At 47.7% G+C, this 21,626-nt stretch overlaps 1 protein-coding gene across 1 annotated transcript in view; it reads right to left on the reverse strand.

The window, feature by feature from the left end:
• The window catches only part of bnc1 (basonuclin zinc finger protein 1), a 108,877-nt gene that overhangs the window by 43,404 nt on the left and 43,847 nt on the right, over positions 1 to 21,626 (reverse strand). The window contains exon 2 of the mRNA XM_080214004.1: positions 4,848 to 4,950. Within this exon, the coding sequence (XP_080070130.1) occupies positions 4,848 to 4,950 (103 nt within the window). The remainder of the gene's footprint in view (positions 1 to 4,847; positions 4,951 to 21,626) is intronic.

Genomic DNA, 21,626 nt, shown 5'->3' on the forward strand with positions numbered 1-21,626 from the left:
ACCCCTGCTGCAGACTGAGGCCTGTTAAAATAATTCAAACCAACACTATCCTCTCCAAGAGTACAGCAAAATCAGCATCTACAACTTTAAATCAGAAGCACTGGGACAACCGCAAGGAAGTTGCAAGGCAGCCTAATCAACCGTGAAGCCAGCTTAATCACCAAATTACAGACTACTAGCATCTGAGGACTCTGGGTCTGTACTCATTGGGAAGGAGGAATCTCACCGAAACTTACAGAATACTGAAAGATCTGGATAGAGCGGGTGTGAGGAAGGTGTTTCCACGAGTAGGCAAAATTAAGATCCGAGGGCACAGCCTCAGAATAAAGAGCCAACCCTTTAGAACCGAGATAAGGAGAAATCTCTTCAGCCAGAGGGTGGTGAATCTATGGAATTCGTTACCACAGAAGGCTGCAGAGACCAGGTCTTTGAATATATTTAATACAGAGATAGATAGGTTCTTGATTGGTAAGAGGATCAAAGGTTACGGGGAAAAAGCAGGAGAATGGAGTTCTTATCGGCCATGACTGAATGGTGGTGCAGACTTGATGGGCTGAATGGCCTAATTCTGCTGCTTTATCTATAAACTCATGGTACATACCCTTTGATTTCTCTGGACTCTTTCTCCTTTCTACTGGTGTGAACTTCGAATGTGTATTTAAGTACAACAAAATTCCTCCCCATCTCTATCAAACTTCAGAAAATCTGTCTGCTGGGTTATATTACAATCACGGCCTGTCAATAATGAAACACTCACTGAAAAGGCACGTGCATCCTTTTCCTAAAAAAACCATCAAACAAGGAAAAGGAAAAGAGAGAAGCTATTCATCCACTTTTCATCCCACCATGGGTGGGATACTCCGATCTCCTTCACCCTGTCTCCCCGCCGCTGTCAGCGAGTATGGAAAATTTGGCACTCAGCCAAAATTCCATTCATTGTAACAGGACCGGTGATTCCCAGCTGTGGGGCAAGGTCAGATAATCCTAGCCCCCTTGACAAGGTCAGAGAATCCCTGCTCCCGCCCCGAGAAGGTCGGAGAATCCCAGCCCCCCAGCAAGGTCGGAGAATCCCAGCCTCCAGCAAGGTCGGAGAATCCCAGCCCCCCAGCAAGGTCGGAGAATCCCAGCCCCCACCAAGGTCGGAGAATCCCAGCCCCCAGCGAGGTTGGAGAATCCCAGCCCCCAGCGAGGTCGGAGAATCCCAGCCCCCACCAAGGTCGGAGAATCCCAGCACCCAGCGAGGTCGGAGAATCCCAGCTCCCAGCGAGGTCGGAGAATCCCAGCCCCCACCAAGGTCGGAGAATCCCAGCCTCCAGCAAGGTCGGAGAATCCCAGCCCCCAGCAAGGTCGGAGAATCCCAGCCTCCAGCAAGGTCGGAGAATCCCAGCCCCCAGCGAGGTCGGAGAATCCCAGCCCCCAGCAAGGTCGGAGAATCCCAGCCCCCAGCAAGGTCGGAGAATCCCAGCCCCCAGCAAGGTCGGAGAATCCCAGCCCCCAGCAAGGTCGGAGAATCCCAGCCCCCAGCAAGGTCGGAGAATCCCAGCCCCCACCAAGGTCGGAGAATCCCAGCCCCCAGCAAGGTCGGAGAATCCCAGTCCCCAGCAAGGTCGGAGAATCCCAGTCCCCAGCAAGGTCGGAGAATCCCAGCCCCCAGCAAGGTCGGAGAATCCCAGTCCCCAGCAAGGTCGGAGAATCCCAGCCCCCAGCAAGGTCAGAGAATCCCAGCCCCCAGCAAGGTCAGAGAATCCCAGCCTCCAGCAAGGTCGGAGAATCCCAGCCCCCAGCAAGGTCGGAGAATCCCAGCCCCCAGCAAGGTCGGAGAATCCCAGCCCCCAGCAAGGTCGGAGAATCCCAGCCCCCAGCAAGGTCGGAGAATCCCAGCACCCAGCAAGGTCGGAGAACCCCAGCCCCCAGCAAGGTCGGAGAATCCCAGCCTCCAGCAAGGTCGGAGAATCCCAGCCTCCAGCAAGGTTAGAGAATCCCAGCCCCCAGCAAGGTTGGAGAATCCCAGCCCCCGGCAAGGTCGGAGAATCCCAGCCCCCAGCAAGGTCGGAGAATCCCAGCCTCCAGCAAGGTCGGAGAATCCCAGCCCCCAGCAAGGTCGGAGAATCCCAGCCCCCAGCAAGGTCGGAGAATCCCAGCCCCCAGCAAGGTCGGAGAATCCCAGCCTCCAGCAAGGTCGGAGAATCCCAGTCACGTGCAAGGTCGGAGAATCCCAGCCTCCAGCAAGGTCGGAGAATCCCAGCCTCCAGCAAGGTCGGAGAATCCCAGCCCCCAACAAGGTCGGAGAATCCCAGCCTCCAGCAAGGTCGGAGAATACCAGCCTCCAGCAAGGTCGGAGAATCCCAGCCTCCAGCAAGGTCGGAGAATCCCAGCCCCCAGCAAGGTCGGAGAATCCCAGCCCCCAGCAAGGTCGGAGAATCCCAGCCCCCAGCAAGGTCGGAGAATCCCAGCCTCCAGCAAGGTCGGAGAATCCCAGTCACATGCAAGGTCGGAGAATCCCAGCCACGTGCAAGGTCGGAGAATCCCAGCCTCCAGCAAGGTCGGAGAATCCCAGCCCCCAACAAGGTCGGAGAATCCCAGCCTCCAGCAAGGTCGGAGAATCCCAGCCACATGCAAGGTCGGAGAATCCCAGCCCCCAACAAGGTCGGAGAATCCCAGCCTCCAGCAAGGTCGGAGAATCCCAGCCTCCAGCAAGGTCGGAGAATCCCAGCCACATGCAAGGTCGGAGAATCCCAGCCACGGGCAAGGTCAGAGAATCCCAGCCACGGGCAAGGTCGGAGAATCCCAGCCCCCAGCAAGGTCGGAGAATCCCAGCTGTGGGCGAGGTCGGAGAATCCCAGCCATGGGGCAAGGTCGGAGAATCCCAGCCACGGGCAGGATCGGAGAATCCCAGCCACGGGCAGGATTGGAGATTCCTAGCTGCAGGCGAGGTCAGGGAATCCCAGCCGTGGGTGAGGTCGGAGAATCCCAGCTGTGGGCAGGATTGGAGAATCCAAGCTGTGGGTGAGGTTGGACATTTCTGGAGAATAACTCACTATCTATTTTTCACAGTTTTGAAATTCTCCCACCTCCCTACTCACCCCGAAAAATATTCCAAATTTCTAAACTTATTTCTAAATTTATTGACTACAGCTCAGTCTTCAACACCATTATTCCTACAAAATATATCTCCAAGCCTGGGGCTTGGCTCCTCCTCTGCGACTGGATCCTAACCCATGAGGATAGGCAACAGCATCTCCTTCAAGATCATCCTCAATGCCAGTTCCCCACAAGGGGTTCTCAGCCCCTTACTATACTCCTTATACACTATGACTGTGTGGCCAAATTCTCCTCTAACTCAATTTTCAAGTTTGCCGACGCCACGACTGTAGTGGGTCGGATCTCAAACAACGACGAGACAGAGTACAGGAAAGAGATAGAGAATCTGGTGAGCTGATACGACAACAATAACCTCTCCCTCAGTGTCAGTGAAATGAAGGAGATAGTTATCAACTTCAGGAGACGTAAAAGAGAACATGCTCCTGTCTACATCAATGGGGATGAAGTGGAAATGGTTGAGAGCTCCAAGTTTCTCAGTGTCTAGATCACCAACATTCTGTCCTGGTCCCCTCGTGCCGATGCTTTAGCTAAGAAAGCCCATCAACTCCTCTACTTTCTCAGGAAGATAAGGAAATTTTGCATGTCCTCTACAACTCTCACCAACTTCTATAGATGCACCATAGAAAGCATTCTTTCTGGTTGTATCACAGCTTGGCTTGGCTCCTGCTCTGTCCAAAACCGTAAGGAACTACAAAGAATTGTGAATGTGGCCCAGTCCATCATGTAAACCAACCTCCCATCCCTCAACTCTGCCTACACTTCCCGCTGCCTTGGAAAAACAGCCAGCATAAGCATGGACCCTATGCAGCTGGATATTCTCTCCTCCACCTTCTTCCATCAGGAAAAAGATACAAAAGTGTGAGATCACATACCAAACGACTCAAGAACAGTTTCTTCCCTGCTGCCATCAGACTTCTGAAAGGACCTACCTTGCATTAAATTGATCTTACTCAACGTCCTAGCTATGACTGTAACACTGCACTCTCCTTTCCTTCTCCATTTATGGTATGCTTTGTATAGTGCGCAAGAAACGATACTTTTCATTGTGCACTAATACACGTGATAATAATAAATCAAATTAAATCGAATCATCAATGGCCATACAACTTCAACATAACTTTGGTACTCTTATGTTCAGTGTGTCTCTTCTGTAGTGGCATTCCCACTACTAATCATCGCTCTGTCGGTGTCACTAGGTTGCACTGTCCTGACTAGGTAAACGTGTAGGAAAATGGGAGTCAAAGCCTAATCACTTGTCAACAGGATCTTAGCTGAGAGGGAGACCCCACACATGAACTCAAAGTTGATTGCTTAAAATCCAAAGCATCAACTTTGCACTGAATGACTGGAGGAAATTGGTGGATGGAAGTGAGGGAATTGGGTTCTATGATGGTTCTTAGGGTCATTCTACCAATCCTGAAGGACCATGCAATGTGGGGGCCAGTTTAGCTCAGTTGGGTGGATAGCTGGTTCGTGATGTGGAGTGATGCCAAGAGCGTGGGTTCAATTCCAGTGTCAGCTGAGGTTATTTATGAAGGCCCCACCTTCTCAACCTTGCCGTTTGCCTAAGGTATCGTGACCCTCAAATCAAATCACCATCAGTCAGTTCTCTCCATCATTGTCCCCAGTGTTCATCTGGGACCACTTTACCATTGGATTAGTTAGCAACAGGATGGGTAGGTAGCTCTTTGCATTAGTCCCCAAACTGCCTTGGGGTGCATATCAACATCTTCAGTAGTCCTTACCATGTACCACCCATCCATGTTTACACTGGTCACATTGACGAATATTGATCTTCCCAGCCTGAAAGCACTCGCAGTTACAGTTCACCAATGTGCAGCGAATGGCCTGAAAACAGAGAAAGAATGAAGCATTATCTACACTGGGTGTTCATTAACGCAGCGCAAACCATCAAATATACGAGTGCCGCGCACACAACCGAACATGTCTTAAGCGTTAAACAATAGGAAATGTATTTGTTCCACCGATCATTTCAACTAACTGGAATGCTGGGAGTGGCAACTGGTGACCTTGTAATTAACATTCAAAAGGAGTAATACACTTTGTGGCAAATAGTGGAACACATCAACCACTTGTTGAAATGGCTGCAACATGTTCTTACGTCATGTCTCAAGGAAACATTGAACACACATCTCACTCCCCAGTGCAAGGAAACACTTCAGGTTTTACAGAGCAAAAAAGTTGGAAAGGACATTGTATTTGAATTTCAGAGTGACACTTGTATTTTGGCAGGCACCATGGTGCAGCTTTTGGTCCAATTATCTTTCAACTGCTTGTTTATGGACTTTACAAGTATGATTTTGGAGTTTATATTTATGCAATTTATCACTAAGCATTTTAGGAAAGTGTTTCACCCCCAATAGCTTTGCCACAAAACATTAAGTACTGTCCTTGCGTATCAAATTTACTGCAGATTGCTTGCAACACACCGCAACTCTTCAATTCTTAAGACCATAAATATAGGAGCAGAATTAGGCCATTTGGCCCATCATGTCTGCTCTGTCATTCAATCATGGCTGATAATTTTCTCAAAGCCATTCTCCTGCTTTTTCCCCATAAACTTCGATCCCCTTACCAATCAAGAACATATCTACCTCTGTCTTAAATGCACTCAATGACCTGGCCTCCACAGCCTTCTGTGGCAATGAATTCCATAGATTCACCGCCCTCTGGCTGAAGAAATTTCTCCTCATCTTGGTTCTAAAGGGTTGTCCCTTTACTCTGAGGCTGCGCCCTCAGATCCTTGTCTGTCCCACTAATGGAAACATCTTCCTCACATCCACGCTATCCAGGCCTTTCAGTATTCTGTAAGTTTAAATGAGATTCCCCCTCATCCTTCTAAATTGCATTGAGTATAGACCCAGAATCCTCAAACGCCCCTCATACATCAAGCTTTTCATTCCTGGGATCATTCTTGTGAACCTCCTCTGGACCCTCTCCAAGAGTCCACTATCAACTTTCTGACCACAACAAGACACTGGGTTTACATTCTAAACACTAAAGCAATGTGTAAAATTATGCCTCTAAAAGTGGCTAAATTCCATTGTTACTCAGTTGAAGACAGGTGGGAGGCAGTTGGGTGTGGAACATAAGAAGACACCAACATAAAGCAGTTAGACTGTCTGTTTTACATGGAAAACTCAATACAATAAAATGATCCCAGTCCAATTGATATAATCCCATTCTCCTCAGAGGAGTTCTTTTGCAATTGCTTTTCATACTGGGCTGATTGGTCGACATTCGAAAACGACATTGGAAAGACGGAGATTGAGGGGTGACATGATAGGGGTATATAAGATACTGAAGGGAATAGACAGGGTCAATAGTGAGAGACTGCTCCCTAGATTGGTTACGAATACAAGAGGACATGATTTAAGGGTGAGGGGGGAGAGGTATAATTTGGATATGAGAGGAAGGTTCTTTACGCAGAGAGTAGTGGGGGTATGGAACGCGCTACCGAGTGGGGTGGTGGAGGCGGGAACGTTGGACTCGTTTAAGGTTCAGTTAGATAGGCACATGAGTGAAACGAGGTAGGGGTTATTGAATAAGGGTTAGAACCTCGGGAGACACCGGAAAGGCAAGCTTGTGATTAACGTTTTTGTCTTTTCACTCCGCAGGTGGAGGTCCACCTCGTTGTCAAACGAGGGGCATGCACACGGTGGGTCGTGCGTGGGCTGCTCCTGGAGGTTCCGGGAGTGGCCTAGTACTTCGTGTCGGTGTGTGTGCTTGATCCTGGACCGGTAGACGGGCGCCGCAACAGCTCGGTGACTAGCACTGCTAGCTGTGCAGATACATGGATTTGGGCCCGTGTCTGTAGGAGTTTGTGCATTCTCCCTGTGGATGCGTGGGTTTCCTCCGGGCGCTCCGGTTTCCTCCCACACCCCAAAGATGTGCTCTTAGGCTGATTGGTTTTACCAAATTGACACTATTCTCCCCTGAATCTGGCTAAGTCAGGGGTTCTATTTGTAGATACGCAGGGTAGAATAGGTGTCGGGTGATGCGGCGGCGCGGGCTTGTTGGGCCGAAGGGCCTGTTTCCCGTGCTGGGTTGTTCTTTGTTCTTTGTTCTTTGACACAGTTTTCTGCCATCGATACTGATGTTGGGCTCAAGTTTCAAACAGGACCGAAAAGTGAATGTAACGGGGAACATGGAAACATGAGTAGAACATTTGGACGCTCGAATCTACTCGGCCATTCAGTGCTCGGTGACCTGACTCCCCTATCTCTTAATACCGTTACACACCCAAAATCCATCAATCTCAGATTCCCGATGATCTAGGGTGGGATTTTCCGGCCTCGCTCACCCTGAAACCGGAAAATCCTGCCCAAGGTCAACAGACCTCTCCTTGGACCGCCCCTCGCCCCCTCCGATTCCCTTTGTGGGCGGGGTGGCAAAATTCATTGAATCTCTACAGTGCAGAAGGAGACCTTTTACTCTGAGGCTGTGCCCTCAGAGATCCTAGTCTCTCCTACTAACAGAAACATTTTCCCTGCATCTACACTATCCAGACCTTTCAGTATTCTGTAAGTTTAAATGAGATTCCCCCTCAACTTTCTAAATTGCATCGAGTATCAGCCTATCACAGCAATCCCACCCAGACTCTATCCCTATAACACCACATATTCACCCTACTAATGCTCCTGACACTAAGGGGCAATTTAGCATGGCCAATCAACCTAACCCGCACATCTTTGGACTGTGGGAGGCAACCGGAGCAGCTGGAGGAAACCCACGCAGACACGGGGAGAAGGTGCAAACTCCACACAGACAGTGAGCCAAAACCAGAATTGAACCCAGGAGCCTGGCGCTGTGAGGCAGCATTGTTAACCACCGCACCACCACAAAATTCCAGCCCAAATGTCAACTGTGAAATGAGTTTAATCTCCTGCCATAGTTTGCATGGAGACATGATTCCTCCCTTCCCCATGGAAATGTCTAACTGAAGAGTTTAGGTTTTTAGACTATGCTCCTGAATCCTGGGCCCCTCCAGGCTTTCTATTCCCCCCTAATGTCTCAAAAACTCTGATCACATCATCCTATATCCTTCTAAATTGCTGGTATTATGACTCCAGTTTGTGCAATGATTGTACTTTTTTTTTGGATAATCTTATTAATTAAAAATTTTAACATGTAAGCTTGTGTATTGATTTATCATTTCTTCCTTGTAGGGTAATGACTAGCTTAGCTCAGTTGGCTAGACAGCTAATGTGTGCATCAGATTACTGCCACGTACAGGGGTTTAATCCCCATTCTGGCTGTGGTAGACTTGGGATCCGGAATCTTAAACAAATCATGGGACTTTTCCAAATGTGCGGATAAGTGCCAAATACCTCTCTGCAGGCAGAGGGCTAAAGAAGAAGGATAAAGAAGCTGCTTTCAGCTACTTTTTCCCCCTCTCCATGTCTTTTTGTCCAGTGAAGAAGAAAGGAGGCCAAATGGAAAGTGGTTAAGTTTGATTCAAATGTGTGCTACACACCTGGGTGCCGGGGTCTCTGAGGGATGGAGAGTTAGGTAAAGTTGCCATAGCTCCAGATGACCATAGCCTACTCTCCCCTTCTGAGGGGCAAGAGCTGACTGGTACCTGAGGGTCACCAAACCTCAGGTGAAGGCTGGAGAGCTCACTGCAGCCAGATGAACAGATACTGTGGGCAGAATTCTACGTTCCCCGTAGGAGGGTTTTTGTAGGCAGGGATGCACATAAAATGTCATGTTGCCTATCCGGGCACCTACTCTCCCACTCCTGCCCGCACCACAATTTTATAATTGGCAGACAAGGCATCAGGTGGTCAGACCTGACCTTGTGCCTATTAATGGCCACTTAGGGGCCGTTTCCCCCCCCCCCGATGCTAACTCACAGGCACCCGGGCCAAGGCTGGAAATGGGTGCAAAATACTCAGCTGGTAATACTGCTTGGGCATGTGGTGGGAAGGGTGGGGGAAACGGTGCCTACTTTACAAGGCTCCCTGTTTCCACTGGAGGACTCCTCCCCATGCTTCGATCAACCTCACATTTCCCCTTTCCCTTTCTAACTCAAACCCTGCAATGTATCCCTACACCCCACTCCCCCGCACACCAACTTGCCTTTTCATGCGGCTCCCATGGTCAACCTCACTGAGAGTTGCAGCAGTAACCACCGTCCTGTTAAATAGTTATTACATGAGATATGGGAGTTACTGACTTTGTTGCCTGATTTGAATTGAAGTGCCCTACAGAGAGCATTTACCATGGATCCGCAGTGATTGCAGACCGCACCAGGTAAGGACAGCATTAGTGAACCAGATGGTTTTTTTAATATGACAATCACCAATGGTTTCATGGTTTTTACGGAATTCAAATTTCACCATCTGCCATGGTGGGATTCGATCTCAGGTGCCCAGTGCATTACTCTGGGTTTCTGGATGAGTATCTTCCCAAAAGGAAAATATATTTCAGACCAGTATTCTTATTTCCCCATTTTACTATGTTTTTCCTCCTAGTTCTATGCCTCTGCCTCCCCTAACATATTAATCTGGATTGGAAAGGCATGATGGCATAGTGGTTGGCACTGCTGCCTCACAGCATCAGAGACCCGGGTTCCTGGCTTGGGTCATTGTCTATGTGGAGTCTGCACAGTTTGGGTTTCCTCCAGTTGCTCCGGTTCCCTCCCAAAAACGTGCTGGTTAGGTGCATTAGCCGTGCTAAATTCTCCCTCAGTGTATCCGAGCAGGTGCCAGAGTGCGGCCGACTGGGGGATTTTCACACTAACTTCATTGCAGTGTTAATGTAAGCGTACATGTGACACTATTCAATAAACAATAAACAACAGGGTTTCCGGATTACTCCTCAGTGGCTGGAATTCTCTGGCCGTTCACACCCTGCGGCCACTGCCAAGCGAGGATGGAGAATTTGGTGCTCAGTCAAATCTCCGTTCACCACAGCAGGACAGGATAATCCCGGCTGCGAGTGAGGTCGGAGAATCCAGCCCAGCGGCATTACCACTAGACCACCATCCTCCCCCTAAATTATTGTCGGATGATAAGGCTGGGTGGGAGTGAATGATACACCCATTTCCATCCATGTCACCTGCTTGCTCCCCTTAAATTCTGCCCTGTGCTTGGTTTTCATTCCATTAACTACTCTATTTGCCAAAAGTGCACAAGTTTCACCCATACAACATTAGAGCAGTGGGACTTGTCTTCACTGAATGTGTTAGACTTTTGGGGAGAAATCTCAATGTTGTCCCTTTGCAAGACTTCAGATCAGAAGCGCAACAATCTAGCTCCAAAATGGGTTGCACAGTAAACCATCAGAAACTCGGGTTTACAAACAGCTCTGTGCTAAAACTGAAAGCAAAACTGTCAATTGGTTGCGTATCCCGATAATCTCCTGCAGCATCTCGGAGATACTAGTTACATATCCGCAGGACAGGAAAAAAGTTGACTGACGTTCCGCACTTTAATGCGAACTGCAGGTTTTCTGGTTACTTTTCAATGAAATTTCAAACAGATGTGGTTCTTAAGAATGTCCCTTCAGAAAGCAATCAACGCAAAGACAGAAACCCCTTCAATAATTCCACTTATTTTGCTTAGTAATAATAATTAATGACATACACACCAGCTTTTAATCTAATGCAGCGTACGTTACTGTCAAGTACAATATGTAGCCTTAATTTAGAATTAAGAATGACACTGCATCAGTTTTACCTCCTCGCCAAAAACAGCCGTTACCCGTTGCTCTGTAGCTTTTGCATTGCTGAAGTTTGGTTCCCTACAGACTTGTTGTACAATGGGAATATTTCCTCAATAAAGCACATAGTTCACAGTCTGAACTGAGTGAACAGTCACCTTCTGGCACCAGTTTCATCCAAAAAGAGACAATAAAAATGATTTTCTCTCCAACACTTACTAAGGTTCACGAGTAATGGAGCTCCAGGCATTTCCAAGTCTGGGCCTTCCAGGAGTTTGCAGGCACGGGGTTACAATGAGGCAACTCAGGTTAAAGTCAAGAGTAGTGATTGAAAGTTACAGACCATTACAAATATAGTAGCAGGGAGGCAAGGAACAGCATTGCATAATGCAAATATTGCCAGGACCATGGGTTGTTCTCCCCTTTTGAGTTTAAAGTTTATTTTGTTAGTGTCACAAGTAGGCTTACATTAACATCACATTAAAGTTACTGTGAAAATCTGTTAGTTGCCACACTCCGGCGCCTGTTTGGGTACACTGAGGGAGAATTTAGCATGGCCAATGCACCTAGCCAAGCACATCTTTCAGACTATGGGAGGAAACTGGAACTGGAAACCCAGAGGAAATCCACATAGACAGAGGGAGAACGTGCAGACTCTGCACAGACAGTCACCCAAGCCAAGTATCGAACCCAGGCCCCTGCTAAGCACTGTGCTGCCCCAGCTTTTAAGCAGAGAGAGCTGATTGGTGGTGATTTAACTTGAGGGTTGCCACTCCTCAACTGAGGGGCAAGGTTGAGAATAACCTCATGAATAACCTTAGCCAGCACGGCAATTGAACCCACGCTGCTTGGCATCACTTTGCATCACAAACCAGCTGTCCAGCCAACTGAGCTAAACCAACTCCCAACATTTCGCAATGACTGGCGCTGAGTTCCATTTTGGGTTTAATAAAGAGTTTATGATGCTAGGACTCTGGGTATTAAATAAAATGAACTTTTAGGTAGTCAGTTACATGTCATAAATCCACATTCCTAATTCATTGAGTATAACTATCTCAATACCTTGCAGTAGACCTGAACAACAAATGATGGCGGGGTGTTTGATTTTGTTGCAAAGAAACAAGTTTATTCAACTTAAAGAAAGGCAATTACAGAAGTATAAATTCACAGCTGGCTACTAAGAAAAATAGTGCTTGCCCACCTGTCATATAGAAACATAGAAACATAGAACAGTACAGCACAGTACAGACCGTTCGGCCCTCAATGTTGTGCCGAGCTATGTCCAAACCCAAGATCAAGCTATCCCATTCCCTATCATTCTGGTGTGCTCCATGTGCCTATCCAATAACTGCTTGAAAGTTCCTAAAGTGTCCGACTCCACTATCACAGCAGGCCCTCACCCCAATCACTCTCTGAGTAAAGAATCTACCTCGGACATCCCTCCTATAACTCCCACCATGAACCTTATTGTTATGCCTCCTAGTAACAGCTACATCCACCCGAGGAAATAGTCTCTGCACGCCCACTCTATCTATTCCCCTCATCGTCTTATAAACCTCCATTAAGTCGCCTCTCATCCTCCTCCGCTCTAAGGTGAAGTGCCCCAGCTCCCTTGTGACAAATTAATATCGTACGATGGTTAACACTGCTGCTTCACAGTGCCAGGGACCTGGGTTCGATTCCCAGTTTGGGTCACCGTCTATGTGGAGTTTGCACATTCTCCCCGTGTCTGCGTGGGTTTTATCTGGGTGCTCCAGTTCCCTCCCACATTCTGAAGGGTGTGCTGGTTAGGTGCATTGATCTGAACAGGTGCCAGACTGAGGTGATGAGAGGAATGCCACAGTAACTTCATTGCAGTGTTAATAGAAGCCTTATTTGTGACTAATAAATACAAATTTTAAACTTTATATCATCCTAAGTGACCTGAAGTATTTTGTATCAGAAGTTTTCAGAAGCAGAGAATCATAGAATCCCTACAGCGCAAAAGAAAGGTTATTCAGCCCATCACGCCTACACCAACAATTATCCCACCTAGGCCTGCTAATCCTCCTGACTCTGAGGGGCAATTTAGATAAATGCATAGATAATAATGGAACCCTACAGTGCAGAAAGAGGCCCTTCAGCCCACTGAGTCTGCACCGAACACAATCCCACCCAGACCCTATCCCCATATCCCTACATATTATACCCACTAATCCCTCTAACCTACGCATCCCTGGGCACTAAGGGGCAATTTCTTAGCATGGTCAATCAACCTAACTTGCACATCTTTGGACTGTGGGAGGAAACCAGAGTACCCGGAGGAAACCCATGAAGACACAAGGAGAATGTGCAAACTCCACACAGAGTGATGCGAACTGGGGATCGAACCCAGGACCCTGGAGCTGTGAAGCAGCAGTGCTAACCACTGTGCTACCGTGCCACACAGACAGTGACCGAGGCCGGAATCGAACTCACATCTTGGCACTGTGAGTTTGAAACATTCTGCCAATGAAAGAAACTACTTCACGAGTAATCCCTTTGAAGGTGGATCATTTTTTGTCTATATCTGCTAACTGGATAGCTTCACTGATGAAATATCAAGAACAGTCTCTTTAAAGAAGATGCTCCTCCCTTTGACAATAGATACAGCGTTCGCACTTCTGAGCAAGAAATTTCTGGGTTCAAACTCCACTCCAGAGATATTGATACATAACAGAGGGTGGAGACATCTCTGCAGTACTGAGGGGGTGCTACATGATGGGAAACGCTACCTATCAACTTAACTGAAGGCCTATCTTTTCCAGAACTAATGGATGTTCATGCCAGTGAGATCCTCTGGTCCTGCGGATGGTGTACCGCCACCATGGGTTTCACAGTGGCGAGGGGGACGGGGGGGGGGGGCATTCAACGGGAAACTCCATTGGCAATGGTAGGTTCAGAGGATCCCTGCCAGTGGCCAATGGTGGTTGCCTCCTGCCACTGCGAAACACGCAGTGGGTTGCATGGTAAATCCCACCCCATGTTTCTCCCTTAACCAAAATCACCAGAACCAGTCAACAGGTTATTCGTCCCATTTGCTATTGAGGGAACAGGCTATGTGTCAAATGGGTAGCATATTCACCAACCTACATGACAATAGGAGCTATTCACTTGGTTCAAAATGTGATATATTGATGCCAGATCTTTCTCTACCAGTAGATACTACAACTTGAAAGAAACAGGAGAACAGAAAGACTTAAGGAGCACAGAGTTTCTGCTGGGACAAGGCGATAAAGCTGCCAAAAAATAAAGACCAGCCCAAGAGAAGAAAAGCAGAAGTAATGCCAAGCTGAGATAAACCATCAGTTAGGGAGTAATTGGAATATTGGGCAGGGTTTTTCCAGAATTGGTGAGTCATGCTGGAAGACGGAGTAGCAGGAAGTTAGCAGGCAGCCACATTAGGATAATTCCTTGATGCAACACTATAGGGAAGTTTCCAGTGGTTTCCAGTGGTGACGCTAGACGTGATATGGAAAAGGTGGAAGCAGAAAGCAAATTTCAATAACTAAAGGCATCAGTACACCCGTCGTTTGCCATCAGCAGAGTGGACATGGAGCAGCTTCATGTAGATGGCATCCATGTGGCCAACTGGGACGGAGGTTTTGATGTGGGGCTATGAATACAAATGTTTGTTTTTTTTTACAGGATTAAGTACTTGAAGGTGTTTAAATGTCTTGAATGGGCTTTCATCAATAAATATGTTATTGCAATATAAAGAGAAGTCTGTCATAAATGCTTAATCTTACATCTCCTGAGATCTGTCCATGGGTGGGCACTGTGTGAGTTGGCATAAAGGGCCATGTGGATGAATGAAGGGGCATGGAATAATATAAGTTGGCACTAACTTGGCATAAGTGCTGTCAGGGCCATGAGGATGAGTGGGTGGGAGGGGAATGATGTGTTCATGAATTTGCCTCAGTGGCTGCTTCTGCTTTGTTTCAGGGGTGCATCGGCACAACCCAGCACACATCCCTGTACCTCCCTCTTCTCCCCAACTTCTCTCAATTCCACCTTTGAAAAAAAGTCCAGTTATTCCAGGCTGTTTCTCCATAGAATCATAGAATCTCTACAGTGCAGAAGGCCATTCAGCCCATCGAGTCTGCACCAACATCAATCCCACCCATGCCCTATCCCCGTAACCCTACATATTTACCCTGTTTATCCTTCCAACCTATGTACCCCAGTACACTAAAGGGCAATTTAGCATGGCCAATCAACCTAACCCGGACATCTTTGGACGGTGGGAGGAAACCAGAGCACCCGAAGGAAACACACGCAGACAGGGGGAGAAAATGCAAACTCCACACAGTCAGGAATCGAACCCAGGTCCCTGGAGCAGTGTTAACCACTGTGCCACCGCGATGCCCAGAGGAATAGGCAGATGCACGAAGCTGGGTGTTTTTCTACACTGTACGTCTGTCTTGGGAATGAAAATCTGGGCCTGAGTGTCTGCAATCCAATAGAGTTGAAAACATTTCATTCTGACTTGCCAGAGAGTGGCAGGCGGAACAAACGCGTGGTTTCAGCTAGACTGCACAGACCTTACACATTAGCTCTGAGACGTACAGCAAGTGAGTAGAAGTCTACTCTCGCAATGTCCAGCTGGTTTGTGAGCATATGTAGCACATCATGCAGATCAATACCCAATATCCTCACAGCAGTCACAAAGCCTTCATCCTGGGTCAACCCACTGTGTCATTTACATCTCAGCCATGACAAATCAGAGGGTGTCTACCTTGGGTAATAAATGACTCTTCACTCTGGCACGCAACCTATGCACACCTGGACAGGATGTACACGGTGAGTGTTGTGTTGCCACATGAAATGGGACCCTTATGTGTGAACGATGCTTCTCCTGTCTGAGTCAGTCTGGAGGAGTCCTATATTACTCAGCAGAGACACAGTAAGAAGTCTCAAAACACCAGGTTAAAGTCCAACAGGTTTATTTGTAGCAAACACCACTAGCTTTCGGAACTGGCTGTTTCAGGTGGGTGGGAGTTCAGGGAACAGCCAGTTTGGAAAGCTACAAATAAACCTGTTGAACTTTAGCCTGGTGTTATGAGACTTCTTACTGCGTTTACCCCAGTCCAACGCCTGTATCTCCACATCATGAATACTCAGCAGAGCACACGTCAGGACACATGGTGCTTTGGTTTTTGCTGTACAACCGTGCCAACTTTTTAAAAAAATGTTTCACTCCATCCTTAGAGTTAAAAACCAATGTGCAGAATGGACTGGGCAAACCCAAATCCATTCCTTGCTTGCTCCAAAAAAACCAAATTCAAAATCCAACTGAATCCAATTCATGGCCCTCACCAGGGAGACAAATAAGATCCAGGCAAACAAGATGAGGCATCGCACCCCGTCTTCTTGGGTTTGATCTGATGCTTGTGGTGGGATTCTCCGGCCACACTCGCCCAAAAACCAGAGAATCCTGCCCGAGACCAATGGACCTTTGGTGCGGTCTGCACCCCACCACCGCACCCTCCCCACCGCGTCCCCCCCCACCCCCACCATCCCCCTGCACCCCCCCCACCCCCCACCCCCCCATCCACCCATTACAATTCCCAAGGTGGGCAGGACGGGAGATTCCCCCCCTTGATCTTAGCCAAAAGGTACAACCTCACCTTTTTTTGATGCTTTATTCCTAATCAACAAAGCCAATTAATTCTGATCATGGTCCCCACATGAGGGGCAAACCTAATCCAAGCTGACAAGACATGGGCACCCACCCTGCGCTCAATCAAACAAGATCCAAGCTGACAGGATGAGGCATTGCACCCTCTCCCAGGCTGGGTCTGAGCTTCATCTTAGCCAAAAGACCACGATGGCTTGAAAGAATTGCATCAGATAAAGCCACGGTTTAAGCACATTGGCTACCCTGATCCTTCACTCCACCCTAGCTCAGGCAAACCCACCATCACAGGTATGCCATATTGTGTCATTATTGAGTGTTCCCTGCATCAAAACCCAATTTCATTACAACTTCTAGCAATATCTTTACCTCGAGCTTGGAGTTTGCCTCCTTGCCCGGGCAATCCTGCATCATAAGCCCCGTTGGCTGTTTTTGGGCCTTGTCCAATTTCGTAGCTGGAACGTCTGACCAGAAACTGCTGCTGCCAGACAGGATGAGGAATTTGGCGCTCAACCAGATCTCCGTTCACTGCAACGGGAACCGGAGAATCCCAGCTGGCGTGGATGGCCAGAGAATTCCAGCCAAGGTCTGGCTCTTTCAGAGACCTGGCACAGGTACAAAAGTCTGAATGACACCCCAGCAATGTTGTGAGGTTAGATATACCCTTTCACCAATGTAAAAGCATACACACCAGATTAGAGTCCGTAACAGAATCACGGAGTCCCTATAGTGCAGAGGGAAGCTATTTGGCCCATTGAATCTGCACTGACAACAATCCCACCCAGGCCCTATCCCTGTAATCCCATGTATTTACCCTGCTAATCCCCCTGACATGAAGGGGCAATTTAGCATCAATCAACTGAACCTGCACATCTTGGACTGTGGGTGGCACAATGGCACAGTGGTTAGCACTGCCGCCTCACAGCGCCAGGGACCTGAGTTCAATTCCAGTCTCGGGTCACTGTCCGTGTGGAGTTTGCGTGGGTTTCCTCCAGTTTCCTTCCACAGTCCAAAGATGTACAGGTTAGGGGGATTGACCATGCTAAATTGCCCCTTAGTGTCAGGGAGGATTAACTAGGGTAAATGCATGGGGTGAAGGGGATAGGGCCTGGGTGGGATTGTGATTGGTGCAGACTCATAGAATCATAGAACCCTACAGTGCAGAAAGAGGCCCTTCGGCCCATCAAGTCTGCACCAAAGACAATCCCACCCAGGCCCTACCCCCATATTCCTACATATTATACCCACTAATCCCTCTAACCTACGCACCCCTGGATACGAAGGGGCAATTTCTTAGCATGGCCAATCAACCTCACCCGCACATCTTTGGGCTGTAAGAGGAAACCGGAGCACCCGGAAGAAACCCACTCAGACACGAGGAGAAAGTGCAAACTCCACACAGACCTGAGACTGGAATTGAACCCAGGCCCCTGGCGCTGTGGGGCAGCAGTGCTAACCACTGTGCCACCCATAAATGTAATGTAAAACTTGTACCTTCACTGATCTTGCATTAAAACAAAAATTACTGGCTCTCCTTCCCAGATGGCCCTGCATACAGCCGTTAAAAAAAACAAAACCAACACAACACATCTGTTTTCAAATGGTCTGGACTATTATTTTCTGCACCATTATTTATTTCCCTGTAAAGCTGCAGACTTGCTCCAGAACAGTTGAGCTTTCAGTCCATCCTTAACCACAGAACAGTTCACCGTTCCGCTCGGCTATGATTTACTGTTGAGGAGGGTTCTGTGCGATTAGGAAAGTGTAATCCCTTGGTATCTCTGCTTGGCAAGATTAGCAGTTGCTGGTCCCCACCAGCACCCCACCCCCGCCAAAAATCCGCAGGGCTGTTTTATCTCATTTACTCCGGCAAGGAGGAATGCTCAGACACACACGGCTGCCAATGATGAGAACACTAAACATGCTTGCTGCAGACCTCGTTCCTAAGACTTATTACATGCAGGTTCTTGCTCCACTTGTGGTCGGTCATGGGACACAATGAATTTGTTACCGCGTTACTTTCAGCTGAAAGAGTGCTATTTTTCACGGTTTCACAAGCAGCTCCTGGATCACACTGCAGTTTTTAAAGGGAGCCAGTCTCTGCTAATTATACTGGGCTATGCAGCTGGATACACAGACCAAGAGTCAATGGGGGTCCCTGCTGAAGAGAGGGTACTTTGGTACTTTCAAGAAGCGTAGACTCAAGGAAAATGGGCTGTGCAAAAGGTTCAAAGCCAAGTGGGTGTCAGAAATTTGCTGCCCAACTGCAAACACAGACCCTAACCTCTTTTAAAAAGTACCTGGATCTACACCTTAAGTATTGTAAGCTACACGGTAATGGGCCGGGTGCAAGAAGGTGGGATTAGAAAGGACATCTGGGTGTCCTTGTGCTGGTATGGACAAAATAAAACATAGAACATAGAACAGTACAGCACAGTACAGGCCCTTCGGCCCTCGATGTTCTGGCAAGCTATGTCTGAACCCAAGATCAAGCTATCCCACTCCCTATCATTCTGGTGAGCTCCACGTGCTTGTCCAATGACCGCTTGAAAGTTCCTAAAGTGTCCGACTCCACTATCACAGCAGGCAGTGCATTCCAAACCACAACCACTCTGAGTAAAGCATCTACCTCTTCTATATCTCCCACCATGAACCTTAAAGTTATGCTCCCTAGTAACAGCTACATCCACCCGAGGAAATAGTCTCTGCAAGATGGACTGAATGGCCTCCTTCTGTTTTGTAACTTTTCTGTGGTTCTATGTAACCCCCTCTTCTAATGAAACTCCCTCTCCCTCAACAGGAATAATATCCTGAACACAATTAGATGAGACCAGGGTTATACAGGAACTATCTTCACTTGTAAAATAATGAAAAGTGATCATGTGACGTACTGCAACTGACCAAATTTTCCACCCTCTTGACAAACGGCTGTGGAGGCTGGAAATTGGTTTTGAAAATTGGAACTGTGTTATTCCCAATCATATTCAGTTGGCTTTATGGAACTTTGAGCATCTTCAAGAGAGACTACTTCCTTCGCTAGCATGCCATGCTCTAGTAGAGAAAATCACCTCAATCATTAATCAACCAGCTCCTGCAATTCTCATCAAACATTTTATGATTATTTTTTGTCTCCCTGGATTGCTCATAACCGGGTCCTGCAGACCCCCAAGCGAGCCTGTGGGGTTGGGAACCACAGCCCTCAGAAGCTAACTTCTACAGATGCGCCATCGGAAGTATCCTTTCTGGTTGTATCACAGCTTGGTCTGGCTCCTGCTCTGACCAAGACAGCACAAAACTACAAAGGTTCGTGAACATAGCCCAGTCCATCACACAAACCAGTCTCCCATCCATTGACTCTGTCTACACTTCCTACTGCCTCGGAAAAGCAGCGTGATTAAGGACCCCACGCACGTTCTCTCTTCCACCTTCTTCCGTCTGGAAAAAGATATAAAAGTCTGCGGTCACGTATCGACCGACTCAAGAACAGCTTCTTCCCTGCTGCCATCAGACTTTTCAATGGACATACCTCACATTAAGTTGATCTTTCTCTACATCCAAGCTATGACTGTAACATTGCACCCTCTCCTCTCCTTCTCAATGAACAGTATGCTTTGTCGCAAGAAACAATACTTTTCACTGTATACTAATACGTGTGACAATAATAAATCAAATCAAATCAACAAACCACTGGTTCATCGCAGGGCACCATTTCTGGGCATCTCACATTCAGAGGGAAAGCAAGGGCTTAGAGAGGGTGCAATGGAAATTTAACAAGATAATATTAGGGATGAGGGATGTCATTGCAACAGAGAAATCGGAGAAACTGGCAGTTTTCCTTAGATTCCAGAAGTTAAAGGGTAGATTTAGGGTTAAGGGGACAATTAATAGCGGTAAAGTCACAAACGACAAACATGACTTACAATTGGAGTCAATTAGATTGATTCCAGTCATCTGTAATTTGGTATGTTCAAAGGGTCAAAGGCAATTAAAACTATGGCTGGGATTTTCCAGTCCCCCCGCGGCAGTTTTTCTAGCAGTAGAGGTGGCTCTCTATTGGCTCGCTGGTGGGATTTTCCAGTCCTGCTAACGTCAATGGTATTTTGTACGGCTTTCCCTCACTGCTGTCAGTCAGTTCACCTTCGACGATACCGGAAAATCCTGTCGGCAGGAAGGGCTGGAAAATCCCACCCTATGTTTTTAATAAACATAAGAAATTGGAGAAATTGTTTAATAAAATGATAAAGAGAAAAGCCATTGTAAACCTTTTCAGACACACAGTGCTTTATTTGAGAGTGGCAGTGGACTAGGATCAGAAATTGAACCCTAGCAACAAGGAACTCTCACTTGCAAATGCAGCACGTGGCATACTGCTGCCTCACAGTGCCAAGGATCCAGATTCGGTTCCCAGCTTGGGTCACTGTCTGAATGGAGTTAGCCCATTCTCCCCAGGTCTGCATGGGTTTCCTCCAGGTGCTCCAGTTTCCTCCCACAGACCAAAGATGTTCGGGTTAGATGAATTGGCCATACTAAATTGCTCCTTAGTGTCAGGGGGCTAGATAGGGTAAGTGCAATGGTTTATGTGGATAGGGCCTGAGTGGGATTGTGGTCGGTGCAGACCTGATGGGCTGAATGGCCTCCTTCTGCACTATAGAATCATAGAACCCTACAGTGCAGAGTGAGGTCCTTCGGTACATTGAGTCTGCACCGAACACAATCTCACCCAGGCCCTACCCCGATATCCCTACATATTATACCCACTAATCCCTCTAACGTCCACTACTCTGGACACTAAGGGGCAATTTCTTAGCATGGCCAATCAACCTAACCCATACATCTTTGGACTGTGGGAGGAAACCACAGTAGTTGGTTATCAGGATAATGTTAGGTTAACAAAGAGAACAAACAAAAGTACAGCACAGGAACAGGCCCTTCGACACTCCAAGCTTGTGCCGATCATGATCTCCTAGTTAAACTAAAAAAAAACTTCTACCCTTACTTAGTCCATATCCCTCTATTCCCTCCCTATTCATCTACCCATCCAGATGTCTCTTAAACATTCCTAATGTGCTTGCTTCCACCACTGAACTTCCACCACTGTAACCAAATCAGATAGTGGTGTCAAAGAGCTGGCATAGGTCAAGCAACATCCTTCTGCGCTCGAGAAGCCACTGTTCGATGGTTC

Source organism: Carcharhinus amblyrhynchos, chromosome 28 (assembly GCF_965287045.1).
Source record: "Carcharhinus amblyrhynchos chromosome 28, sCarAmb.v2.hapA, whole genome shotgun sequence".
NCBI lineage: Eukaryota > Metazoa > Chordata > Chondrichthyes > Carcharhiniformes > Carcharhinidae > Carcharhinus > Carcharhinus amblyrhynchos.